Here is a 27811-nt window from a genome sequence, read left to right as displayed (position 1 = left end):
TTTATTAATTCTCTGTAATAAAAATTAATTTTCATTAATTTTTCTTTTTTGTGAAGAATTATGTCTGTCAAAGGAGAGAAATTTAATTTAGTGCTCTTAGGGAAGGAAAGGCTGATTTCTGAACCCATCCTTGAACTGCTTTAGGGTTTGATGGGAAGAGAAACAGGTTGAGTATTGAAGAGGAAAGAACAGGGATAACTTGATTTTATAATGCCTGCTGCCATGTGCGCCCTTTTAGAAGTAACTAATCAGTTTCAAGCAATTAATCAGCTTCACACACTGATTTAGTAGCTTTTAACCACACTGATCTTCTAATAGAGGATTCCATTTTTGCTGTGCCACTACCAACAGCAGCATTAAATTTCTAAATTTTATTGTTCTTATTATATATTATATATTATATATTATATTATATATTATATATTATATATTATATGTTATATGTTATATGTTAATGTTATATATTATATGTTATATGTTATATATTATATGTTATATGTTATATATTATATATTATAATATATTTTTATATTTGATATATACTTTTATATTATAATATATATGTTATTTTATTTATAACATTATTTTATTTATTTATTTAATTAAATTAATTTTTTTTATTTAGTTAATTTATTTAATTTATTTAATTTATTTAATTTATTGGTGAACGCTGGCTATAATAACTGAAGGTAGCTGCCAGTAGGGTGCAAAAACCCATCTCCTCTCCTGAAACCTCGCGGGTAAGGAAAGAATAAATAAAAATAACAGAGAAAAATAAGGAAAAGTAAAGGACATTAAAGTAAAGTAGAGGCAAGCCCGAGCGCCGCGCTCTCCCCGCCCGCTCCCCTCAGGCGCCGCCGCCCTCGCGCCGCCACGCCCCCTGCGGGCGGCCCCGCGCATGCGCAGCGCGGGCGGGGCGGGGCGGCCGCGCTGCCGCGGTCACGGCCCGGCGGGTGCGCGGGGCCGCGGCGGAGCCTCCGCGACGGGCTCTGCCCCTCGGAACGCCGCTCCCGGAGCCTCCGCTCCTCGCCCGCGGGCACGCACAGGGAGGCCGGGGACAGCCGGCCCTGCTCCCGCCGCTGGCGGAGCCGCAGCCATGGACGAGCAGAGCGTGGAGGTGAGCGGGCGGGCGGGCGGCGCGCGCTCCCTCAGGGCGGTGAGGGGGCGGCGGCGGCTCCTCCGCACCCTCCCGGTTTAACGGAGCCCCTCGGAGGGTCCGTGTGCCCTGTGTGAGGAGCGGAAGAAAGGCCGAGCGGTGGCGAGCGGCGCTGGGAACAGCCTGCGGCGCTGCGGGGCTTGGCTCGGGTGGGCAGGCAGGCAGCAGGTGGGGAGGGGGTAGGAAATGAGCTGGCGGCTGCCAGTTCCGGAGGGGGATGGATCCAGGGATGCAGGGATGCAGGGATATATGGATGGAGACCTGGCGCACACCCAGCCCGCCTTGGCACCGCGGAGGTGCAGGAGCGGCTGTGACCCGGCAGCTCCAACACCTGCTGGGGACTGTGTCACAGCCAGGCTGAGGAAGAATGAAAAGAAAGAACGGCTGCGATGGTCTCCTGTAAACGCATGTGGTGCGTTTCAATGGCTTGCAGCTGTTAAAGGAGACCTGAATGTGTGGGAGATGCTGTGGTATCTGTAAATTGAAGATGTCTTGCTTTTGTGCTGATTCACAATCTCAGTGCTGTGGGGAAATTAGCTCAGCTGAAGGACCTTACGAAGTTCCAGAGTTATAACCAGAAGTATTAAAACTCCTGTATGATACAAGATGTAAAACTTCCTTATCATTTAAAAATTATAAGTATGGAAACATTGCTTTCAAAATACCTTTCTCATTTGGAAAGGATTGATGAACCCAAGATTGATTAAATGGGGTGGGAGAGAGTGTAAAAATTGTGGGGCTAATGCTAATGGTAAGACCTTAAAAGAATATAAGTCTTATAAAAGTAAAAAAAAAATACCCAATTCATTTCAACACCTCTTTTATATTACACATACATGCACTTACCATGATCTAATAATATTTTAGTGCCAGTCCACTGCCTGCAGGTACAACACCATTTCTTCTGGCAGCTGCTCAATCCTGTGTGAACACATACAAGAGTGTCTTGGCTACAGAAAGTCCTGCTCCAAAAGAGAGAAGTTCAAACAGAAAGTATTCCTTGGAGAGAGGGAATAGTGTTATAAAACAGGTGCTGGTGCAGTGTAGGAGAAGCTGAGAGGGAGAGTTGTGGTGCGCAGGTTGTATCTCCCTCGGAGATGTGCTGTTTGAAACAGGACAGAAACCTGGCTCGGTGCCTGGGAAGCAAATGCAGCCCTGGTGCGTCTGAAGCATGTTTAACAATAGTGCTAATCCCCCTTTGCAGAGCATTGCCGAGGTGTTCCGATGTTTTATTTGTATGGAGAAGCTGCGGGATGCCCGCCTGTGCCCTCACTGCTCCAAGCTCTGCTGTTTCAGCTGTATCAGGGTGAGTTTGCTTGGTGTAGTCTGTTCTTTCAAAGGTTTGAGCTGCAAACTGATTGAGCTTATGAAAACATTCTTTTCCTGGAGTTCCAAGGATTCCTTTTTTGGTTTTTTTCCCCTTCTTTAGTTTCCCTTTCAAAACCTTTTATAACACCCCTGAGGAAGAAGTAGGCAAGCTGTGCGTTGCCTTCAGTGGTGCTAATTATAGGCACCATCTGGAATAATTGCTTTAAGAAAGAGACACACAATGATCCCTTCTTTAGCACCTCCTGAGAGTTGGTGATGCCTGTATGGAAGATAAAAGTTGGGACAGAAATCAGACGCTGACTTTGCACCTGGGAAGGTCACAGCATCACCTCGTGTATCCTGGAGGTGTTTTATAATGCCTGTCAGGCTGGTGTGGTGTGATCAGGTGGGGCTAAATCTTTCTCAGGGGAGTCTGAGGCAGCACCTGAATCCTCATTCCTTTGCTGAGGCCGTGGTTCCCAGTGTATCACGCTCCAATTCCAAATCCAGATGCTGTTTTGTGTTGCTGGAGCAGTAAAAAGTTCAGCTGAGGTTTCCAGACCTCAGTAGTATTTCCAGAAATTAGAACAGACATTCATCCTTCACTCTGGAAGCTCTGACAAGAGCTGTAGGTGAAGGATTCATGCTGCATATGAAGGATTTTAGATGACATATTGTTGCTGGGTGGTGAGAGATTATTCATGAGACTCTTTAAATGTAGTAGAGAGCTGACAAATATAAACCCATCAACTGCTGAGCTTTTACACTTGTGAGTTGTAGTGGGCAGGTGAAGTTCTTTGCTCAGCTGTTTGTCCCTGGAGCTTTCTGGAAGAGAAAAACTCCCAAGCTCCTTGTGGATTTGATCACTGAACTTCAGGTATTTAATTTGTCTATAAATAACTCAAGAAGAAGAAATAAATTACCTCGAATACTAATTAGACTGTGAAAAAGATGCTTGTGGTGTCTTTTTCTTTGTTTTATTGAAACATGCTCTTTAGTCTAAGACTCTGGGAATCTGCCAGGTGGGTGGTTTCTAATGCAATATTTGGTACCTCAAAATTCTCTATATAATTTTAACTGAAGCATCTCTGACATCTAAAGACAAGTGGTGGCTTGTTCCTAAGACACAAATAGAAGCTTTTTCTGTGACTAAGTGGTTGAACAGTTAAATTGAAAATTTGCTTAACAGGGAAAACATATAGGAAAGCTGTAATAAAAGTAAAGTAACTCCTAATTAATGATAGAACGTATTTGCCTGCAGTTCTTTCATTCCAGTCTGTTTAAAAAGGTTTCTCCTTTTTCCATCACAGCGTTGGCTGACTGAACAAAGAGCTCAGTGCCCTCATTGTAGGTAAGGTATTTTTAATATCAGGAATTAGGTGCATTGTCCTGTTATGACCAATCTCTTTTTCAGTGCAGGTTGCACTAAATTTATAAGCTTTAAGTTTTTTTTCAGACCTGCTGTTCAATCAAGATTGGCCCTGGTATAATGCTACTTCTAAAATGTGTTCTGCTTTTGTGACAAGCTAAGCAGGATCTTTGTTCTTCCCACATAACACTGCTGGTGTAACAGGAGTAACTAGAGGGAATTCCTCTTTATATTCTCCTTTCAAAAGTCAGAGCCCAGAAGCTTCAGTTTTCAGGGAGAAAGTGTCCATTTTTTATGCCTGTAATTCATGTGATGTGCCTGTGCAGCCATTCTGTGTATCATTGCAGGCTGCAGTTCCCACCTCTCCCCAGATTATCAAATTTACTGAATTTTTTTTTTTCTCTTGGAATAACTAGTCCAGTTTCTGCTCTTTTTTACCTGTGACTCTTCTGGTAATGTAGAATTGAACTGAACTCAGTTCAGCGCTTCTCCTTTTGCTCCTGGAGTCAAATTCCTGCTCAAACTGTGCCATCCTTCTTGCAGAGCCCCCCTGCAGCTCCGAGAGCTTGTCAACTGTCGCTGGGCAGAGGAGGTCACACAGCAGCTGGACACACTTCAGCTCTGCAGCCTCACAAAGCACGAAGAGAATGAAAAGGACAAGTAAATCGAGTGTTCTTTGCATCAAGTGTTTTGTGGTTTGGATTATAGGAGCTAATTTTAGTAATGTACTCTCTGTATCTGTGAAGTGTTTCTGGAGAGAATACTAAAAGCAACATTTATCTTACAAAAGGTTTTTATTGACTACAACTGCTATTCTGCAAAAGAGGTTTAATGCTTTGCTTGCAGGACTGTGTAGCAAAACAAGTGGAAATGTTTAGATGAGTTTGTAGAAAATTCCTGATTTGTATTTTTATGGTTTAAGGTGTGAAAACCATCATGAGAAGCTCAGTGTTTTCTGCTGGACCTGCAAGAAGTGTATCTGCCACCAGTGTGCACTTTGGGGAGGAATGGTAAGGGGAGATGCATGTTGTGTGAGGGACTTCAAACTTTGTGTCTGACAGTGGTTTTGAAAAACTAAAAATGCTGTGAAACTGCTGTTGTGGGTCTTGGATTGCCATGCAAATACTGCAGTTTTAGGTGTATTTATTATTTAAGAAGACTGCTTGTGAAACACGATACTTTCAGTTCATAATTAGAGAAGGAAATAGAATTTTTGCCAAAAGCAGGTTAGAATTACCTTCCTTGTTATAAACTTTATGATGTTTTGGACAAGTTCTGTGTGGTGGGGAGAGTTCTGTGGGCAAAGGAAGAAGCTGTGCTCAGAAAACACAGATAACACTTGTTGTTTAATTGTCCTGGCCTCTAATCTCCAAAACTATTAAATTCATCAGTGTTTATCTGTCCAGTTGGATATTCAAGGAGAAACAGCTGTTGCTGTTTGGAATGAAAGTGGTTAACAATGTGCTGCCTCTGTTTGGAAAGGGTGTTTTAATAATAATAATGATAAAAATAAACCTTCTATTAATATTTGATTTGGTAAAGGATTGCACAGTGAATGAAGCAGTTTATTTCTGGAGGACTCTTGAGACTCCAAATAACTCCTGACAGGAAGCTTGGATGGAATCAGAGCCAAATTCATGACTTCTTACAAAGGGAAGTGAAAGACTGACTTCCTACATACAATCTGCTTTGGAGCTTTTCCAGAATGAGTGATGCACTCGTAGGCTTTCTTCCCTTCTCTTTCAGGAATTTAATAGGAGTGGAATAAAGTGGAAAAGAGATGCTCTATTATTCACCACCACCTCCTCCTCCTCCCCCTTTTTCTCTTTGAACAGCATGGAGGACATACTTTTAAACCACTGGCAGAAATCTACGAGCAGCATGTCACAAAAGTAAATGAAGAAGTGGCAAAGCTGAGGAGAAGACTCATGGAATTGATCAGTTTGGTGCAGGAAGTGGTAAGAAAGTTCTCCTGTAGTGGCAAAGGATAACTGTTAGTAGGTGGTGAGATTATCCCATAGAGAGACATTTTTGTTTTTTAATTTGACTCTTTTTATGCAATGTGGAAAGATGAAAATATTCTCAGTTCTGTTTTAGAGTTAGGTAACAGAATTTTTCTTTTGGGGTGTGCTGTTTAAAAGCTGGAGTTGCACACTTCTTTGAAAGATATATTTTTGTCAACACTTCAAGTGCATTCTGTCATGCTAAATGAGTACAAAAATACTTTATTCCAGCAGCTTATTTTCCTTTTTCTAGGATAATAAACTGTAAATGTGTTTGAGCCTGCAGGATGAGCAGCTCACCAGATGGAGATGTTTGTGCACCTCCTTTTTCTTCCCTGTAGGGTAAACATGTCAAAAATCTGTTCACTTTGGGCAGTTTCAGTAGAAATTCCAGTTTCTTGAATCCCAGGAAGGATTACTTTTGTATTCTGTTACATTTATGATGTGCAGTCTTCGTGCATATAAAATCAGGAACTTTTGGAGTGTGTTGCTGTATTATTTTTGCCCATTGTTCAGGTGCCACATGCACTGATAGTTTTGCTCTTCTCCAGCTCAGATGTGACTTTATAAACACAGGTGTGGTGATAAAATGCTGAGAGTTTGTGGCCTTACCCTGGCAGGGAGAAGGGTGCTGGTTTTATCCATTATTATGACCACAAAACTTTTCTGGTTTTATCCCATTATTCTTGTTACCACAAAGAATAAAGCACTTTTCCGTGCTGTTGTTCTGTGTGGTGGGGAGAGTTTTGTGGGCAAAGGAAGAAGCTGTGCTCAGAAAACACAGATAACACTTTCTGTTTAATTGTCTTGGCCTCTAATCTCCAAAGCTATTAAATTCATCAGTGTTTATCTGTCCAGTTGGATATTCAAGGAGAAGCAGCTGTTGCTGTTTGGAATGCAGAGGAGAAGTGGCAGAGGAGAAACTAGCAGGTCTGATTCTAAAGAATCCCCACATGACAAATCCCTGTGTGATCAATGTTGCTCAGCTTCCCAGTTAACCTTTGGCCACTCTGAGGGATCCGGTGCAATCTCCAGGAACGCAGCTCATCAAAAACAGCACTCCTCTCTTCCCTCTTAGGGGATTTAGGGACATTTAAGCATTTCTGGGGTTTGAGAGGCAGCTGTGTGAAGGTTTTGTCCCCGTGCAGGAGCGGAACGTGGAGGCCGTGCGCAGCGCCAAGGACGAGCGCGTGCGGGAGATCCGCAACGCCGTGGAGATGATGATCGCCCGCCTGGACACCCAGCTCAAGAACAAGCTCATCACTCTCATGGGTGGGTGTTGGCCTCTGTGAGGAGGAGGAAAAATGTATTAACAAAGTGTAAATCCACTGAGAAGCTTTGTTTCCCCTGGAGGGTGACTGCTTCCACGCTCTGGTGTTGGCTGCTGGCTGAAAACTTCCACCTGCAGCAAAGCTTTTGGTTAATGATGTAGCTACTGTGATAAGGTCTAAATTTGACATAACCTGATTATATTCTGATAAAAACTCCTATATAATCACTTGGAAAACATTCCCATCTAGCTGGAAGTTATTTAGCACCTTTCAACTAAAGTGCTTTTACTTCATCATTTATGTTGGTCAGGAAGCGCATCTTTCTAATTTGATACATTTGAAAATACATCTTTGTAATAGATACTCCTTTAATGTAATTTTAATATGAGAAGGGCTTGTCTGGATAAGAGTCAAACCTGCTTTTCTTTCTGTCCATAAAAGCACCCCAGAACAACAAACCTGTCATTTCTGGGACACAGAGTGCTTAGTTACTGACTTAACCTCAAATGAGTTCTTCAGTACAGCTCTAATCAAAAATGTAGACTTGTTTTTCAGATGCTTTCTCCATCTAGCTTGGTACATTTAGAAATCCTTTACCTTAGTATGTTCTAGTGTAGCTTCCAGTGAAAACCAAAAAACAAGTACACTTTCTTAAGAAACAATATGTGTTTAACGGTTTTTTAAACGCCTTTTCTTTAAACAGGTCAAAAGACATCACTTACTCAAGAAACTGAACTTCTGGAAACCCTGCTTCAAGAAGTAGAACATCAGGTAATTATGAAAAGAGATTAAATGTTGTGTAGATAGGCCAACTGAGGAGGGATCTTCTTACTTTTTTATTTAAAAAATATTAATTGATGGATATTTCTGGCGGATATATTTTCATTGATGTGGTCTCAGGTTGCACAATTTCTTCTTAAAAATAAGTGTGTCTTCTAGAAATACTCAAAAGGTGTTGTGTTGCTTGAAAAATTACTACAGAGATTAATGGCAATATCATACAAAATTACTCAGTTCTATGTAAATTAGTTTAATCTAAGGGAAATACATAGTGGCTGTTGTAACTTCCAGTGTGGAATTCCACAAACAAAATAACCCAAACCCAAAACCTCCAAGCTCCATTTTGACATTATGTTGTGGGTAAACTTTCTGAAGCTGTGACAAGCACGTAATTCAGTTTAAAACCAAAAGGGGATAAAACCTTTGACTTTTACTGAGCCAAGGATTTTTTTTTCCTTCTTTTTTCCCCTCCTAGTTACGGTCCTGCAGCAAGAGTGAGCTGATATCCAAAAGTTCAGAGATCCTGATGATGTTCCAGCAGGTCCATCGAAAGCCCATGGCCTCGTTCGTCACCACTCCTGTCCCCCCAGACTTCACAAGGTGAGTGTTGTACTTCTGTTCTGCTTGTTCAGTGTTTAAAAGCATGTTTAAAGTACCTGAGAGAAGAGTGTCCTCTTAACTTACTCCTTGTAGTAACCTGTGCTGCAAGTAGGCTCTTCTGTCCCAGCAGAGCTTATTTTGTGTCTGTAGTCCCTGCTGGGGTGTCAGGACAGTGGGTTCCAGCTCACAATTTTTTTTTTTTTCTCTTTTACACATAGTTTACTGATTTGTCCTTTTTCCTCTTATTATTGGGTCATTCAGTATATAATTGCCAGGCTCTCATGAGATGCCTCTGCAGGTCACCTTAATTCAGACTATACAGCCAAAATCACTTCATAGCACAATTCTTCATCAGGAGAATGCTGCTGGTGCTGGCTTCTGAGGGAGCCTGTGCTGAAAAAATATCTCCAAGGAATGGAAAGTCAGAGAAGTCTCAAAAATTCCTCAGCAAAATTTGGTTTAAATCTGAATGTTTGTTTTCCAGTGGCACCAAGGTATCTCCTCCTAAGGGGGTGTATAAATGGAATTATACTGCAAAACCTAGTGTAGTTCTGGTGAATTTCAGTGGCTCTGGTGACCTGAAACATCTAAAGTTCGTCTGCATATTGCAAAAGTTGGGACTTTTAATGCCATATTATTCAAGTGTAATATATTTATTTTTTTTCCCCCACAGTGAATTGGTTCCAGCCTATGACTCAACTACATTTGTCTTGGAAAACTTCAGGTAAGAATTGAAATACTGTGAATATTGACAACATCCTTCCGTTCCTTCTGCACATGAGAAATGTTATTGAAAACACAGAACAACCGCTACAGAAAACAATGAGATGTAGACTAAATTATGATAATTCCATTAAAAACATCTTGTTTACTGGGTGAATAATCATTTTCCATGGTAAAGACAACTCTCTGTGCGTGGCTCCATGAGGCTTTTGCTTTGTCCCAGGACCAAATGTTTTTCCTCCTCTCTCCAGCACCTTGCGGCAGCGAGCGGATCCTGTGTACAGCCCTCCCCTGCAGGTGTCAGGACTGTGCTGGAGATTAAAAGTTTACCCGGTGAGTTATCTCTCAGCTGGAGCTGTTATCCCATCCCAGCTCATTCCCAGGCTTGCCAGCAAGGAGTCATGTTTGTCTCATGCTGTATATGAAAAGCTGTTGTAGGAAAAGAACATTATAAGAGTTGATCACCAAAGCAGAGAATTCCCTCTCTGCCTCCAGATCTCCCGTGAGAACATGCTCGGTGTAGTTTGGTTAATTTAGAAGCATTTAAAGATGGCTCCTACTAATATTGCAGAGAAACTTTGATGGATATTTTGATGTCTCAGGGATTTTTGCAGATGTTCCCTACAGAGCTGAGGTATAGAGTGACTCTACCCTGTTTGAGTAATAATTACTGGGCAAGGTGGAAGGAGGACCAAGCATTTGTTCTTGACTCTGCATCCAGCTCTCAAACTGGACATTAAAAAGTGTATTTTGCTATGCCCCTTCAATGGGCTGAATATTCCAGTTTCTGAAGTTTTGTCCATGTTGGAATGTTGACCCCCAAGCTGGGGTCTTTCCACATTCCCTGCTTTGGTCAGTGCTGCTCCTGCAGCTGTATGGAGAAGGAGCAGTTTGGTGTTTGAGCACCAGCTCAGTCTTGGTGATTTTGTGCCATCCATGAAGAATTGGCTCTGTAACTTAAGCCCGTGGATGCCCAGAATTGAATTATTGCAGTGCAGAGGTGGAACTGTGTGGAAGTTTCCAGAGTATTGTAAATTCAGGATTAGCTACATGCGCTGTGCTATCAGAAGGCATTAAAATTTATTTTTTCAATGGTAAGTTGAAATGTTTCTTCAAGCTGGAGGATTCAAGTTGAGCCATTCTTCATCCTTGACTCAGGTGAGTGTGATGGAGGTTTTGCTGTATTTTTTTCTTGACTTCTGGTGACTCTAATATTTTTTCTCAGTTAACTGCCCTAACTTTTCATGTTGCATGGGATTTTTTCTGAACAAATTGCTCTTTTCTCAAAAATTAAGTAGCTTTGAAATGTGACTGTATGTAAAATATTTCAGAACTAATATTTAACCTAAAATAATGTTTTCACAAATACATTAAGTGTTTGTCTATTCAGACTTCCACTTAATCAAATATCTAAAGTGTTAATAGAGTAATTAAAGCTTTGTTCTGAGATTTTTATCTGAGATACCAATACTAGACTGTGAATGTGCTTCTTGTTGATTCAAGTTACCATAGGAGGTCACTGAAGATTAAAAATCACAACTGTAGCATCCAAAGTAAATTCCTGCTGCAAAGCTAGGGTTTATTGAAGCTGTTTTCTAAACTGCTCTAAGTCCTCTGTATCAAATTGTTTTGGTTTTTAAAATTTTTCGGTTTTTTTCTTTCTATTTTAATTAATGTCTTGATTTTATTTCAAGGATGGAAATGGAGTAGTTCGAGGCTACTACCTGTCAGTGTTTCTGGAGCTGTCTGCTGGATTGCCAGAGACATCCAAGTAAGCAAAGCTGCAGTCAGAACAGGTGTTGGGGCTTTTCTGTCAGAGACTGCAAAGCCCTTTGAAAAGGAATGGTGAGACTTCTCTTGTCCGTTGAGCTGTGAATCAGGCACAGAGATAATATTTTAAAGTTCTTACTCAGCGTCTTCCTTGAGATAAAAAAGAAGCTGGTAAAACAACTGATAACAGTATCTGTGTAGTAGTTCAGCCCTGGAGTTCACTCTGCTCCAAATTCCTGCTCTCTTTTATTTTTCACTGTGTATTTACATATTCAGTAAAATTTTAATCCTGACTCACTCGCTCAGATGGGCAAGAAAGTGCAGCTCCTAAACCACTCAACAATTCTGACATCTTTTGGTGCAAATCCCTGTTACTTTCCCCTGGCCAGGTATGAATACCGAGTAGAAATGGTTCACCAGTCCACCAATGATCCCACCAAAAACATCATCCGGGAATTCGCCTCTGATTTTGAAGTTGGGGAATGCTGGGGCTACAACCGATTCTTCCGCCTGGACCTGCTGGCCAACGAGGGCTACCTGAACCGGCAGAACGACACCGTGATCCTCAGGTGGGGCTTCTGCCCTCCTCCCAAGGCTCACCACAAATCTGCTGCTGAAATAGGAAATAATTTACCTGTTTGAATTTAAAATATTGGTGGTATCTTTTGTTCTAAGTGGATTTCGCTCTCAGCGGATTTAAAGGAGGAAATGTGCCAAAAGGAGTTGTGGAGTATTTTAAGTGTGTCTTCCTTTGAGGAGTGCCGGCTCCTGGCATTAATAAGAGTTAAAAGACCTGTAGCTACCAGAATTAAAGGAAAAAGGTGCTTTCTCCTCATCTTTTGAAACAGTTTTAGTGAGTATTGGAGAACTTTGGGAATAAAAGTCTGTGAGTCCCTGCTACAGAACTCACTGTGGCTGGTCAGGGTGGTCAGGACAGGGTGTCCACAAGGACCTGTTGTCTGTTAATTTTATTTCACCACTAGATTTTAGGTTTTAAGATTTTTCTGCAGGGCTTTTTGGATGGAGGGAGGGACATTTAAAAAGAAACCTCAAACCAAACAAACTCCCTCAAGAAAACCCTTTTCAAACGTTCCTTTGAAGGTTCCAAGTGCGTTCACCAACCTTCTTCCAGAAGTGCCGGGATCAGCACTGGTACATTGCTCAGCTGGAAGCAGCTCAGACAAGTTACATCCAGCAAATAAATAACCTGAAAGAAGTAAGTGGGATGTTTGTGAATATAAAATCACCTCTTAGAGTGTACCTGCAAGTCAGCAAAGGTGCTTGATTTGCTGCTGCTGCTCCAGTGTTGTCTTGTCTGTTATTTTTGTGATCTTCCAGAGGCTCGCAATTGAACTGTCCCGGACTCAGAAATCCCGAGGGGTTTCCCCTCCAGACACTCACCTCAGTCCCCAGAATGATGAGGGCTCAGAGACAAGAGCAAAGAAACCTGGACAAAGCATTGAAACACTGCTTGAGAATTTCACTGCTCCAGGGCTAGCACGGGAGAGCAAGGAAGAGGAGGAAGAGAAGACTCAGCAGGAAGACTTCAACGTAGGAATTCTCCGTTTCCTACCTCTGTTTATGTGTAGCTTTCTTTGATAAGGCAGCAATAGAAACGGGAACTTGTGAATTGTAAATGAGGTTTATTATCCTTGCTATAGAAATAGGAGATGACACACTTGAGAGCTGTGAGTGAGAGGTGACTCCAGAGAGATGTTCCAGAACATCTGACAGATCCCAGCACAAAAAGTCTCCGAGTTGCAGCTGAAAAATCTGGCTTGTGTTTGTTCTTTAATGTGCTTTGAGAGCCACCTCACTGCTGTGTGAATAGTGACACTGGAGACGGAGTGTCTGTTCATAGCTTTTGGGGATGCATCAAGGTGCTACTGAAAGTTTCTAGATCAAAAGCCTCCTGTTTTTCCTGCAGCACGAACTCTCAGATGGTGACCTGGATATAGATCTTGCTGGAGAAGATGAGGTGAACCACCTTGATGGCAGCAGCTCTTCAGCAAGTTCAACAGCAACCAGTAACACTGAAGAAAATGATATTGATGAAGAAACTATGTAAGTAGCTAAAAATGTCTTTCAGATCATCCTGTACTCAGGGTAATCATCCTAATTCCAATGGAAACTGAGTAATTTGCTGGGGTGTGTGGGATTCCAGTGTGATTTGAGAGGTGGTTCCTATACTGGGAACAACACAAACTCATAGAGTTAGTGTTAAACATTGAATTTTTGGTCAGCTAATTAGTGTCTTTCTGATCTCTTTATTTACGTTAGTGCTGCATTCTGTCTTTGACAAGTGATAATCTGTGAAGGTTCTTTCCCAAAACACTATTAAGGAATCTGTCTCAGCACTGTAACAGAGTAGAGGTCTGGTACTGGGAAGTGTTGCAGTAGTGGGAGAGTGATGATGAGGACAGGTACTTAAATTAGGAAATTCAAGACTGAGCTGAGCTGATGTCAAATCCTGGAATCTTAATTAAAACATGAGAATCTGCTGCTGCACTTACAAACATTGGAGTTTGCAGCACCACATTTTGCAGTCTAAGTACATATAGCACTTTTGGCCTCTTAGTTAACGAGACAGTCATTTAATTATTACATTTCCTTTGTTCAATTTGGCTAGCTTGGAATGCAGGAAATACAATTTACAGCACTTTGTTGTTTTTTGAGGTTTGTGCCAAAGCATTTAACAAGAGCTGAGGAAAGCTAACAGTTGTATTCTTTTCCTACCCTGATCATTCCTGAAGGTCTGGAGAGAATGATGTGGAATACAGCAGCACTATGGAGCTGGAAGATGGAGATCTCATGGAGGATGCAGCAGCTGCTGCTACTCCTGGAGCATCAGGTATGAAAAATGACTCCAGAATTCCCATAAAAGTGAAACACTGTTGGATTCTTTCCCCTGCTCCTCTTGGAAGCAGAGCCAAGCTGTGTGTTCTGCAGGCAGTTCTATTTTGGGAACTGCTGCATCATGTGGTTTGTACTGATTATTGCAGTGTAGCAGAAACACTTCATTGGTTCAATAAAAAAAAAAAAAAGGGGGGGGCAGAAAATCATCTGAATATGCTGGTTTAAAAATGATGTCAAAGTTTGGAGGGTGGCTTTGAAATTCCTTGTATTGCAATCACTAGGAGACTGACAAGGAATTTTTACTGATGTCAGTGTGACCTCTAAGTGGGTGACACATTCACTTGGGGTTTAGTGCACTGCAAAACCAAAGAATGTGGATGGAATGGAGCAAAGAATCCTCACAAGTCAAGCAGAAATGCATTTTAAATGCAACACCATAAGGTGTTCTGGGATTTTTTGTAGCCTGGAGATGATCACAGCCCAAATTAACCACAAGATTCTGAGATTCTGAAAGAAATGTGTATCTATATGGAATATAGAGAGATATTGTGGAATCTGAGTATATTTATTTAGGACAAAGATACCAGAAGTGGTGTTTGTACTGCTGTAAAAGTCTGTTGGTGCTTGAAAGACAGAATTCCCTGTTTTGAAGTTCTGGAGGTCAGGGAGGGACACGTTTGTCTCCTCACTCCTTTAGAGTAATCTTTGTATCGATTTGTTAAGAACTTTGTTCATTGAGATTTTTATAAAAGGTTTTAAGTGAAGCACTTCCCCTTTCCAGCTGTTTTTATCCTACTCTTTAATTAGCAGCACATCTGATTGCTTTCAGCACCCAGAAACCCACAAAATACCACTGTCTCCATAATTTCACGGGATAAATTCATTCCTAATCTACTTGTGTGACTCTTTTTTGTTTTTCCCAGGGAACAAAGCATCCCTGTGTCCCACACCTCCCACCTTTGTGTCTCTGCTCAGGTACCAGCCACAGCTACAGCAGCGCTAGCGGGAGACCCTCGCGGCGGGGAGCCAGCGCCCTGGGCTCCACAGCCAGCAGCAGCCTGCTGGATATAGATCCCCTCATTCTAATCCACCTGTTGGACCTCAAAGACAGGAATGGCATGGAAAACCTCTGGGGCCTTCAGCCACGTCCTCCTGCCTCTCTTCTGCAGAGCAGAGGTAACTCCAGCACGTGTCTGATGGTTTAATTGCACCTGGAAGTGCAGGGGGATGACTGAAAAGCTCCTTTTCTGGGAGGGGGTGGCACTGGAAGCCAACACAACACACAATTCTGAGCTGAGGCAGCAGCTCCACCTCTCCTTGCACACAGCTGGAGTGGCTGGGAGTACTTGGAGCACAGTGCAAGCCAAAAAGATAAATCCTGGAATTTAGAGGCCATTAGAGCTAGAAAAATGTGAGTGGTTGTAAGGGCTGGAAAAGGATAAAAAAAAAAAAAAATGTCAGGAGCCAAAAATAGTGATGGTATTTAAATAATTGAGGAGTATTTGTGGTTCAGTTGGGACCCTTGACCCAAAAATACAAATTAACTCCATGTGCAGCAGCTGAGCTGGCAGCCTTGGCACCCCTGGCTCTTCCTAGAGGTTGCTTGTTCCTCTGGTAGTGAGGAATTAAATTTATTATTGAGGTTTGATTGAATTTTGTCATGATTGACACTTATTTGAACTGCTGGCCCAGAACCATTTGGTGACTTTCTAGAACAGAAAGAGAAATAAATAAATGTCCCTTTGCTACAAGTGATGCTTGGGTTTGCTGCCACAATGCCATTGGTGGCACTGAATTTAAAAGCTGGCTCAAACTCTTTGTTCCTTTGTCATTAGCTTTTGAAATGGGGTTACATAAACAGCCATGAATTTTCAGTGAATGTAATCCATATTTCCAAAAATGGAAGTAATTTCTAGAAGACGTGGAAAAAAAAAAAAAGGGGAACAGCACATGAACTGTGAGTCCCAGTTCTGTTTTGCTTTTGGAAAAAGCCCTGGACAAAAGGAGCTCAGGAGAGGGCACTGCTGTTGTGCTGAGCTGTGTGAATCTTTACTGAGCACCACTGAACACACAGCCAAAATCACCTGTTTTGTGGAGTTTCCCTTGGGATTTGACTGTCCCCAGTCAAATTGAATTTGGTCACTAAAGACAAAGCTGCTGTTCCATCTGGAGTTTGCCAGACCTCAACTCCTGAGGAGAAGGTTTCTAAGAGCCACTTGACTTTACAGTTTGGAATGGCTGAATTTGCAGAGATAACACTTCAGATAGATCCAGGTTGATCTAATTCCAGCTGAGCAGCACAGAGGTTTATTCAGGTATTGCCTGCTCAACCTGGTCTGCTGTGAGGTACTTAAGGGAATTCCTTCCCTGGCTGCAGATTCCTTTGAGTTCTCTGTCTTGTGGGATATTGGTGGTCTGAGAACCTTTTACACAGAGTCAACAGGTTTTATAAAAACAAATTTGACATAAACTGGCAAGGTGGTGGCTCAGGTGTCACCAGAATTCCTGCAGCAGTACTGGGAGCCTGGCTTCTCCCAGTGAGCAGGACTGGGGACCTTCTTCCATGACTGGGAGCAAAACCCTGCTGTGCCAGCAGCCTCAGTGTGGTGCAGTGCCAGGACAGAATGTGTGTCCCCCACTGGTACAGCAGGATGAAAGGTACAATTCTTAGGTATCCATGCTGCTCTGAGAATGCTTTTCCTTACCTGCTGTGTTCTCTGCCTGTTCCTTTGGCAAAGCCTCATCCTATCCCCTGAAGGATCGAGAGCAGCGCAGGCACCAGGCCATGTGGAGGGTGCCCCCAGACCTGAAGATGCTGAAAAGACTCAAAACCCAGATGGCAGAAGTTCGGAGCAAAATGTCTGATGTGAAGAACCAGCTGTCTGAAGTGAGGAGCAGCAGTTCTGGCTCAGGGGAGGGACAGCCCAGCTTCTTCTCCATCGAGCAGGGGGCCCTGGCTGCCTGTGGCACTGACAGCTGCAGCAAGCTGCAGGAAATAGGGATGGAGCTGCTGACCAAGTCTTCAGTCACCAGTTGTTACATAAGGAATTGTAAGTGCGTGGAGAAGGGGGATTTAATCACTCTTACAGGTGGTTCATGGCCCCAGGCAGTTCAGCTGGAAGATCAGAAATGTAAACCTGCCCTGCCCTTTCAAACAGCAGACTTTACCCACAGGCACTGCCAGACCTGATGCAGTGGCAATGCTCTGAGGTTTAACCCAGTGCCAGACTGCTCTGAGCTGGTCACTCCCTTGCTGCTCTGCACCAGCCCCATCTGGGAACTTGAGAGAGCAAATTACAGCAGCCCAGACTTGCTGAAATGTAAAATGCATGCCAGGGTTTGGGTTTGTCTATCATTTTTATTCTGAAGCTGGCTGAAGGAATGTGGGTGAAGCTTTCTGAAGGATGTTCCAGTGTAAGGAAGTGAACGTGCCTTGCCCAGCCCGGGCCTCTGACAGGAAGGTGTGGAACGATTTTGTGCAGGACTGGGAGTTAATGAACAATGAGAATAACGTGGAGCTTCACTTACAACAAGCATAAGGCCAGGGTACAGCAGTGCTTTGACTGAACACTGCTCACATTTTTACACCTTCTTTTGCAGCTGCCAGTAAGAAAAGTACCTCAGCCAAGCCCCTTCGGTCGGGAGCTGCCGGGAGCCTGTCCCTGAGGAGAGCCATGGACAGTGGGGACGGGAACCTGCGCCTGAAGGGGGACAGCCACCCTGCTGAGGGTACTGGGGCACTGCCACCTGGGGTGGGACTGGCGTCTCCTGGGCAAAAGCTTCTCAATGAGTCTTTTATGTGGCAACTGGAGTTTCACTTCAATTTGCATGGATCCTTTTTCCCACCCAATGAGTGTTACTGGTAGCTGAGCTGGGGGCAGCAGCTCACATGCTGACCAGAGCATAAATATGTGTGTTATATTCTGGTCTCTCAGCAAACACCTCAGGAGTGAGCTTGACAGTGAAAATCCAGGATTAAACAGCACTGAGCCAGGTTTAAATTGTGATTTGGCTTAGAGGCAACTTAAGGAAACTCCAATAAGAATTTTATGATAGTGCTGCTCCTGAGTTGCACGACGCCCTTCCTTCAGTGCAAGCACAGGGAAGGTCCTGACACAGAAATTGGTATTTTGCTCCTCTCCTGCATTCAGAGGAGGAGGGGAGGATGACAAGGATCTCATTTGTGCTCTCCCTGCTCAGGAGGCCTGGGGAGCTCCAAGCTGAGTGCTCGGGCCCTGGCCGGCCCCGGGGCCGTCGAGGCACTGCCCAAGCGGGAGGAGACGCCCTGTGAGGGATCCGACTCCGAGCTGGGAGCTGCTGCCTTGAATGGCTTGGCTGCTGCAGAGAAGAGCAGAAAAGTTGGTGCTCTGGGGTAAGGGTTTCTTCATTTTTCCTCTTATCTCCTCCCCCACCTTCCCTTGATCTGCAAAACCCCCACAATCTCCTAAAACCAGGTGCTTGTAGCATGAAAGAGAAATTACTTTGAAGTTTACTTGGCTGCTGCTGTTCCCTCTGGACAGCAATTTTTGGGTTTATAACTAGGTTACAAGTTGTCTTTTTTTTTTTTTTTTTTTTCTTCTCCATTTTTCTCTTATTTTGATCAGGTCTGGCTGGAATCCAACACTTGGAATTGAAAGGCAGCCCAGATCTGCTTTCCTACTGTTCCATGCAAAATACTCTCTAACTGAAATTTTAATCACTTTTGATTTCCTCATTTAAGATGATCTTTTTCACTCTTAACTCGATTTTTCCGTCATTCCATGATAATTCTCTGTTGGCCACCTAAGCAAAGGACAATGGTGTTTTCAGGTTATTTTTTCTAAATAAGTAGAGTCACCTTTTCTGGAAAATACTCAAACTTTTCAAGGTTTTTTGATTGATTTAGAAATATTAAATATAATATTAAATTTAATACTAAATATTAAAATGTTTTAAAAAGCTGGAAGTTTAAGTGAGAGTGCAGAAGACTTAAGCAAGGAGTAAAACTCAATGTGACACTAAAAGGCTTTGTTTCCACAACTGAGTTGAGGCTGAATTTTTAACGTGGGGTTTTGTATTTCTCCTAAATTCTTTCCCAAGCTCAAACTCCAAGGGATGTCGGCCAGAAGGAGCCCAGCCTGGTGGCCTGGAGAGCAGCTCTGAGCCCGGGGAGCTGCAGGGGATGGGCTCTGAAGGTGCCTCTGCAGGAGCAGAGGAAGGTAAATTGCATTTTGGGGGGGGCAGGTGCAGCGTGGCCGCGCTCCGGGCGCTGCTGCTCTGCCTTTGGAGCGGGGAAGGAGAGAAAAGCACCCCCAAAAGCTGCTTCCATGGCTGTTGAGCTTTGCTGGGAGGTGGAGAATAAATGTGAGGGAGCACAGAAGATCTCTGTGTGGCTGCTGTTGGGGCTGTGGCTCTCTGGACAAGCAGCTGCTGTTTGTATCTTGAGGCAGCTCCAGGTCTTTGCTTTGCTGTTCATGGAGTGGCCTTGAGAAGAAGTTCCTGTCTCGTTTAAATAGTAGCCAGTGACCTTGGCTGGTAATTCTGCTGCCTTCAGGATCAGCCCCCTGTGCTAACTTTCTCCACAGCCACACAAGAGCCTCTCCAGCAGTTCATTTGTGCTGGGTTGTTGTGGTGCTTAATCCAGTTTCCTTAGAGACTTGAAGGAAAGTTTCCCCCTCTCCCTTCCTGCATCCTTTCCATGCTGGAAAAAAATAACACTGCTTTTTTTTTCCCTTCTGAAAGTCCACATAGAGTTTTTCTTATCTTGCTAAAACTCTCCTGCCTTCCACCCCTGCACTAATTTGAATTTCAATGACTGGATTGTAGCACAAAGCCTATATTAAGGTGCCAGCATCCATCTCAAACTGCAGTGTGCAATATTGTGTGGGAGTTGGCATTTACAGAAGGTCTCTCAGTGACAAAACTGAATTTCTGCTCTTAGTCACTGCAGCATGATCGTGATGTGCTCCTGCAGTTCTGCTCTCAGAGCAGGGAGCCCAATAGGAAAACGCTTTAGAAACTGAAATACTTCATTGTTAAAAACCCCAGGAAGCAAATATTACAATTTTTTTTCCCTTCAGAGGAAAATCTACAGTAGAATTGGCCCCTCACTTTGCTTTTTCTTAGCAATGGGTATCAGCCTTTAAGCAGTAGAGCCAAGCAGACCCTGTGCTGTCCACGGGGAGTTGTGGCTGCCCAGTGCACACCCAAGGTCATCACCTGGAGCCAGCAGCAGCTCTGCTTCTGCTTGGGAGGGGAAATTGGTTGTGTGAGACTCAAGCACACCATTGCTGCAGGAAGGCTCTGGTAGGTCCACCTGCCCCACAGGTTGTGCTGCCTTTTAGCTCCCAGAAAAGCAACTTCTATTTTCTGTCCCAGCTGCAGAGTAGACTGAGCAGCTCAGCTGGTGACACAGGGCAAACCCAGCTGTGCTGGGCTGGTACCCAGTGCTCTGTCAGACCCCCGAGTGCTTGGGAAGTGCTCCTTCCCTCTCTTCTGCTAGCAGATCCCAGGAGCTGGCAGGAACTCTTCCATGGGACAAAGTCAGGCATTTCAGCTGTGCAGATCCTGCTGCCATCATGGTGCCCTGTGGTCTCTCTTGCAGCTGGGGTGTGTCAGAAGCACGTCCTGCACCTCCTGCCAGGGATGAGCAGTGACAGTGACATCGAATGTGACACGGAGAACGAGGAGCAGGAGGATGCCACCTCTCCCTCAGAGATGTTCAACCAGGCCTTCTCTGTCCAGCCCTCTGGTGAAGGTAGAGCTGCTGGGCCCCTCTTCCCAGACTTCCCAGTCTTCCCAGAGCTCCTCGGATGCAGATCCCTGGGGGAGCTGTAGAGGTGTTAAAGCTCCAAGTGCCAGTAAGATTTGGAACTCTTGGGATCCCAGTTAAAACAGCTCAAAACAGGAGAGGGAAGCTCTTGCTAGCCTTGAGAAGTCAGTTTAGGTGAATCTCCTGGGAAGGGCTGGAAAACCCAGAGCTCCAGTTCCCAACTGGAGCTCCCTGTGTGCCAGGATTGGCACTGTAAGTAGGCTAATTCCAGGGAGGTAACCACTGCCTTAGACATGGATTTGCATCTTAATTGGCAGCAATGAGCTTCCAGCAGTTCACTGGAGCTTCAGAAACTCCTCTGGTTGAGCTTTCACTTCCAATCCAGTGGATCAAAGCTGTGAGGCCAGGGGGTGAAGGTTTGGCCGGGGTGGAGGGAGGGGAGGGAGCATTCCCTGGCTGCTCCAGTGCTGCTGTGAGGGTGACTGGGCTTTGCTGGTGCTGTGTTCACCCTCAGGGCACTCCTCGGTGTTACCAGATGGGGATCAGGCCGGTTCTGAGGATCACAGCTTTGCCCCTGGAGATGACAGCACCAGGTAACTGGGAAGGTTCTCCTTGGAGCCACTGCTCAGCCTGTGCCAGGATCCCGAGCTCCCTCTGGCTCCACGGCAGTCTGGGAAGAAGGGACGGAGGGAAGGCTGAGCTCTGAATGCTTCCAAAATTGACTGGGTTGAAGTAGCTGGCATAAAATTTTAACTTTTAGATTGTGTTTATCTGAAGCCTTAAAACTGCTCCAGCAGCAGTTTTCAGTGCAAACTGACTTTGTTTGGAGCAGGTAGAGCGTGGGCTCGGGGCCCGAAGACCTGTGGCTGCATCCCTGGGAGAGGTGTGTGCATTCCCTGGAGTTGTGCCCTCTCCTCTCTGGTTCTCCTGCCATTGTCTTACCCTGCCCCTGGGGCACAAGGAGCTTTGCAGGCCTGGCACTGAGGGGTGGCACTGCTGCTCCACCAGCCTCAGCTGCTCTGAGGGGTCGTGGGGAAGGTGCTGAGCCCCATCCCGGGGGATGAGTGTCCTGCTGTGCCACTGGAATGAGCGCCAGTGTGTGACTGTCCTTTGGAATGCTGGCTCCAGAGCTGGGGGAAAGCAGCACCACTCCAGTTGATTTCCCCAGCTGGTGACGTGGACCAACCACACCCATTGCCAAACTCTTCGTTGGATGCATTTTGAGCTGCTGAAGTCCTTGTGAAGCTCCTCTGAGAGCTGATGCCTGGTTAGTGACAAAGCATGAGCCCTGGTGTTGTCCTCGTGTGGCTGCCTGTGCCCTGTGTCTGTGTGAATGTACTCTACAACTCCTAGTTTAAAACTTGTTTGCACTTTGTTAATAAAATGAATGTTGAAATCTGAATTTCAGGTGTTTTGTGTGTGGATAATTAAAATGGTGGAGGCTGCCAGGGTCAGCTCCACTCACTGCTACACCTGGCTGCTTGTGGAGGAGCTTTTTCCTGTCACTTTTTTCCTTAATTATTCAGTGAAAAGCACTAAAACCCCTCTGGGATTCTATCTGTAGAAGCCAGAGCAAATGCTTGATTCAAACAGGAATCGAGAAGGCTGCAGAGTTTTCCCCAAAGTTGCTTTGTTACTCAGCTGCAGGGGAGCAGGTGCTGTGCCAGGGCCAGGCCCACGCTGGGGCTGCCCTGTGCGTGTTTGGGGCTGTGGGGATCACTGCCCACAGCCCCTGGAGCTCGTGGCTCCTCAGCCACTGCAGCCTGGAGCTCTGCTCTGCCTCGGGGAGAGGCTGCAGGTGACTGCTGAGGCACAGGGGCTGTGTGAGAGAGAAGCTGGTGCTTTGCTCACCTGTAATGGGCAGCTCATTCAGAGCTGGTTTGGAGAGGGGCTTGGAGGACGCTGATCTGCTTGGGCTGTGCCATAACAGCCCCGTTCCTTTTGGCCACAATGGGCCCTGAGCAGCCAGAGCTCAGCAGGGTAACTCCAGTTCCATATCCCACAAAGGAAACCCCCTTCCACCACACTAAAGGCACAGCTACTCGCTGCCTTTGTTAGCTCTTCAATAACCAAACGAGCTGGAGTGTGGTTTAAATTACTGTTTTATTAAGATATTGGTAAAACTTCAACAGTTTTTCCTGTATAAACAGCTTTCATAAATAAAATATGGATGACTAATACATGGTTAGAACTAAACTCGCGGGTGAACTGTAGAACAAGATTGCAAATGGAGAAGTCCCAACACTGGTACATGATTTAGCTTGAATTTATTCACTTCATAAAGAACATGTTTCATGAACAAGGTGCTACACAAAGGTCAGCAGGAGCACCCAGGAGCTGAGACCGTGCCTGGCTGGCCACGAGCAGCAGCACTCGGGGTGAGCTCAGCCACCTCCCCCATTCTCGTCCCAAGGTGTCTTCAGAGGGAAGGAGAGGAAAACCGGACGCGACGAGGGTTGTACGAGACCCTGACAGGTGGGGCTTGTTTGTCTGTAATGGGGCTTTAAAGTGCCCTGGCCGAGCTGCCAGGGCTGCAGAGGGGCACGGACATCAGGGTCCTGTTAATGCTTCCTTATTATTGCACATGATACGAGGGTAGAAAGTTTTGTTCCTGTTGCAAAGAGGATGTGAATTAAAGAAAGATTGCCCTAAATTACAGACATGAACAAAGCTGCAGTATCCCCTTGGATGGCTTTGTTTATGTGACTTAAGTGCCGAGTGAAGAAATTGTGCTAAAACAGCCCCTAATTTAGACCAATCTTTCTCATTTTGCTTTATTCCCGCAGAATCTTGGGATCAGGAGGATTTGGTGAGGAGAGAGCGGACCTGAACTACAGCAGCCATGTCTGTGCACACAACTCCATGTGCCTCATCTGCCCATGGGACAACCGACACACAGTGCTCCAAAAACAGGCGGAGTTTCTAGGATGATGCACCACCAGAAACGTGGTGTAAGGTAAAGTCTGCTTGGACATTGTCCTCCAGCGCCGCCGCGCTCAACAGCCCGGCTACGGAACGGTTCTCACTCGCAAGGACAATGGATGGCACTTCTGGGTAAAGAAAAGTTCCACACGTGCGTTTCCACCCACCTCTAGTGCAAATGGAATGGGTGAAGAGCTCCCTGCCCTGGTGCTGTTCTGCTCTCTGCATTCCTCAGGCTTGGAAAAGCACCGCGGCCCCTCCCAGCCACGGCACTCACAGTGAAGAGCGAGTTTGGAGCAGCTCCAGGCAAAGCAGCCCCGAGCCCCTTCCTCAAAACCACCACGACTGAAAGAGAACAAAACTGAAGTCATGTTTGTCACTGCTGCCTCCTGCTTCTGCAACCACGGTCACCACGTCGACCGAGAGGGATGCGGGGTTGTGTGAACGCGGAAAAGGGATACTTCAGCTCTTTATTGGAAAGATTCGTTGTACAAACTTTCACCACCACTAAGATACACGATAAAAATACAAAACACAGGTCACAGACTAAATCTCAGTATCAACAGTTAATAAATACAATGAGATACTTCTCTATTAGCCTAATATTTTACACTGTCACCAGATAGACGATCAAGGTACGAGATACAGAACACTTAGATACTGTTAGAGAGGGATTATTGCTTACGTCAGCAAGCAGCAGATAAGGGCACAGGAGTTTGAACTGAAGGAACTACTTCCTATACCAGTGGCATTAAGAGAAAACACTGCATTTCACAAGCACTGCTTTTTGTCTAGTGTGTAGAATCAAGAGCAGCATAATCAGACCAATAACCACTACTTTTAATATTATAGAACTTTAAAGGACTTACCTTACAAATGGTTCCTATCTACTCTATAAATATGCAGTTAGTGAAGAAATGAACACTTGCTCTATCTATACAATGGTTTTACCTGACCACACTGCAACTACGATAGTGGATTTTTTTTTTTCTCCTAGCAAGATAAATGGGATGAGTTGCAGAATTACCACTTATGAATCCACACCTAAAAAAGCTAGATCCTTCCCAAAACAGCACACATGCAGTCCAGTGCTCTTCAACTGCTCCTGCAGACTGGGAAGAAGTTTTATCATCCGTGACGGGTTTGCATTCTAATTTACTCACGTCAAGAATTGCACTTACACCACCTTTCTCTCCAGAACATGACAGTCAGCTAAAGATGGACTTTCAGTGAGTCATTATTACTGTGAATAATTTAAAACAAAGGCACCGCAGAGATGCCCCAGAGTTGCATATTTTACCATTTCATGGTTTCTCAAATTTCCTCGGTAAATCTGACTTGGAACAGAAGCTGCAGCTAAAGAGAACGTTGACAACAGCTAAGGCAGAATAAGATGGCAGATAAGAGCCAATGATCCCGTAAGATTAAAACAAAGTCTGAAAAAGATCAAAGGAATCTAAAGCCACACTCCAACTCCTGGTTGCTCACAAAGCCTTTTGCTGTTCATCAGATTGCTTTTAAAATAGTGCATCAAAGAGAGAAGCAGCGGAAATTGGCAGAATTCAAGCCTCGCCATCTTGTCATGTTGAATAATTTTCTTGACTACTTAATATTAAAATACTTTGCAAATTCTAGCTAAACACTAATACTGCTATTGTTACTGCTAAAATGTATCAATTGTTCACTAAGTGCCTATGAAGACTTATTTTGTTCGTTCTCCTCCCAATGCATCGCTGTAACAAAGGGCAGGAACGGGATCTGGACTTAGTGGAGCTGATGGGAATCGGCCGCTTATTTACATCCCAATTAGCGGCTCGCCCAGGGGTGTGACCTCACCTCGGGAGCGGAGAGGGGCTGGTGGCCGCTGCTGATGCAAAGAAGGGCGGCTGAGTTCCTCCCTGTCCCTCCTGGTGCGGGGGAGCCGGGGCAGAGCCCTGCCCGGGCACTGAGTTCCTCCGCTGAAGCCCCAGCGCAGCCCCTGCTCTGCTGCATCCTCGGGATTTCCATCCCTTCGCATTGCTCCGGCATCCATCCCTGCACGCCCTGAACACACCCCGTGGCAGTGCTGCTGCAGCCCCCCTGCTGCCACTGGCTGTGAAATGCTGCCTTTGCCACCTGGGAATCCTCACCAGAACCACACGGCTCATCCAACAGCTCCTGACCTCCGCTGGGACGGGCGCAGGGACAGAGGGTGGGACTGGACACCTCCACGGGTTGGGTTCTTTTAAGACCTGAGATGAAGTTAAGGTGGGAAGAGGTTGGCTCAAAGCATTAAGCACAGTCATGTTCAACTCATTGAGAACAATTTCCTAAACTGAGAAATGAGAAAAATGCCACTAAAAGCACCAGAAAGATACGAAATTCCCTACACTGCGCCTCCAGCCACAGGAAATAATTTTTTTTTTAAAACTGCAAAAAAAGTTTTCTTCTTACTCCGCATTTTATATTACATGGAAAAAAACAAAGGTAAATTATGAGTCTGTACCTCGATGGGAGTCTGAGACCAGAGCAGCAGGAGCTTAGTGTGTCCATTCCTAAGGTACCTGGTAAACCCTGTATGGCTTTTAGTCGTCTACCTGCAAAAGTGGATGTAATTTTCTAATTCATCTTAACGCTCACCTGGAATAAACAGAAAGCAGAACACGAAAAGAAAAACAAAACCCCAAAAAAAACCCCACACCTCGACTCTATGGAAACTTCCCCCCGCTCTAAAAAAATTTGGCAGTTCTAACCCAGATCGTTCTTTGAGTATTGCTCCACAGACATTTCTCAGGCAGGTGCAACCTTCTGCGTGTCTAAGGACCGTGCCCTGGCGTTGTCTGTCCACGTGCAGCGGCTGCTGGGCTCTCCCTGCTGGATGTGGCTGGACACTCGTGTGTGCGGGTGGTCGGGCGGCTGCGGCATTGCTGGGGGTGGCACCACCACCAAACTTTGTTAGAGATCCAAACAACTACATTGGTTAATTCCTAGTTCTATTTACACAGGGGTTGAGCTTGGCAGGGGACTGGAGTACAGTTCGGAAATGCCCACCTCTTTTTTTTTTTTTTTTTTTCGCTTTCTGATGATGCCAGTTTTATTTTGGGAATGTCTACTTTGGGAGTCTGACAGGGGAACACGAGGGGGTGGTTACATTTTACAGCATTGATGAAGGTGTGGGTCTGGTATACAATGACTTTGTCTTCGCATCAAACACTCGCTGTGAGAGCCGTAGCTGGGCAGCCTCCCCCACGGGGAGGGTCGGGCCAAGGCCCTCCTGCTCCTGCGGCCCCGGGCAGGGAAGGGCAGGCCGCATCCTTCTCCCTGGGAAGGCTCCTGAGCCCAGAGCGGCGCGTGAAACTTTGGTTTGAGCCTGGCTCCTCGCCGCCTCTTCCCGCTGCAGAGCCGGAAATGAGGGAACGCAGCTCGTTTTCCCAGGGATTTGAACAGTTCATCTTCCAGCCCGAAGAAGACGGGGGACAAACCCCTGACCCTGTAGATGCCCTGCCCCACAGCACCCGAGCTCAGAGGGGCGTCCTCCCTGGGATCGCAGCCCCAGGACGCGCCGAGCTCCGGCGACTCGCTCTTCACCGGGGAGCTGCTGATCGAACCCGCACTCTTTGGTATGCCAGGACTAAACACTTGGACTGGTGGCAGACATTTGGCACTCTGAGGTGTACTAGTTTCTGTTTTTGTCAGGTCTAAATAGCCTTGATCATCCAAGGGGTTTACGCTGGACCCTATGCTTAAGCTAGTTCTGTCGGTGAAGGAGTCCACTCGTCCTTCATAGCCTAAATCTGCAGGTGCTGAGCACTGGTGCTGGGGCCACGGCCGTTTGCAGTCTCCATGGTTCTCCTTGTCTTCCCCGTTGTCTTCTTGCCCACCTTGGAAAGAGTTCTCTGTCCAGTCCGACTCCTCGCTGACCGCGACCGCCGCGTTCATGTCCCTGAGAAACACCACAATGACGGTGATGTTGTCGCTGGAGCCGGCATCCCGAGCGGATGCCACCAATTTATGTGCTACCATGCTGCTGTCGCCGTTATTCTCCTTCAGATGGTCAGCCACCACTTTGACTGCCTCATCGGGGTTGACTGTGTCGTAGAAGCCATCACAGGCCAGAATGAGGTAGTCTTCAGAGCCATCCAGCACCGTGGAGGCAGAGTCTGCGTCCCCACAGATGTATGGCTTGTGCTCAGCATCCCCTGTGGAAGAGCAGCAGAGAAACACAACTCTGGGTTTGCAGCCACAGCTTCCAGCAGCCCTTTATTAACTCAGTGTGGAGCCAATGACTCTTACCCCAAGTTAAAGCAATTATCTGGAAATTAT

General features: G+C 45.4%; 2 protein-coding genes across 2 annotated transcripts in view; one reads left to right on the top strand and one right to left on the bottom strand.

Annotated features, from left to right (window-relative positions):
• The first annotated feature begins 931 nt into the window (after nt 1-931).
• On the top strand, nt 932-21989 carry TRIM37 (tripartite motif containing 37). The gene is made up of 25 exons (XM_077787559.1): nt 932-1117; nt 2361-2462; nt 3775-3815; nt 4377-4493; nt 4756-4843; nt 5669-5791; nt 6985-7108; nt 7811-7878; nt 8363-8487; nt 9161-9211; nt 9462-9543; nt 10905-10981; nt 11370-11549; nt 12082-12196; nt 12319-12531; nt 12908-13044; nt 13734-13831; nt 14812-15012; nt 16575-16886; nt 17437-17565; nt 18037-18208; nt 18916-19034; nt 20420-20572; nt 21102-21180; nt 21420-21989. Exons 1-25 carry the CDS (start codon nt 1097-1099, stop codon nt 21421-21423), a joined length of 2931 nt encoding a protein of 976 aa, XP_077643685.1. The 5' UTR covers nt 932-1096; the 3' UTR covers nt 21424-21989.
• Nucleotides 21990-22671: 682 nt separating this feature from the next.
• The window catches only part of PPM1E (protein phosphatase, Mg2+/Mn2+ dependent 1E), a 60700-nt gene continuing 55560 nt past the window's right edge, over nt 22672-27811 (bottom strand). The window contains exon 7 of the mRNA XM_021524895.2: nt 22672-27687. Coding sequence (XP_021380570.2) covers nt 26636-27687 — 1052 coding nt within the window. The 3' untranslated portion in view covers nt 22672-26635. The remainder of the gene's footprint in view (nt 27688-27811) is intronic.

The sequence above is a fragment of the Lonchura striata genome, chromosome 20 (genome assembly GCF_046129695.1).
Source record: "Lonchura striata isolate bLonStr1 chromosome 20, bLonStr1.mat, whole genome shotgun sequence".
Lineage (NCBI taxonomy): Eukaryota > Metazoa > Chordata > Aves > Passeriformes > Estrildidae > Lonchura > Lonchura striata.
Note: the sequence above shows the minus strand (reverse complement) of the source record. Positions and strands in the feature narration are given on the sequence as shown.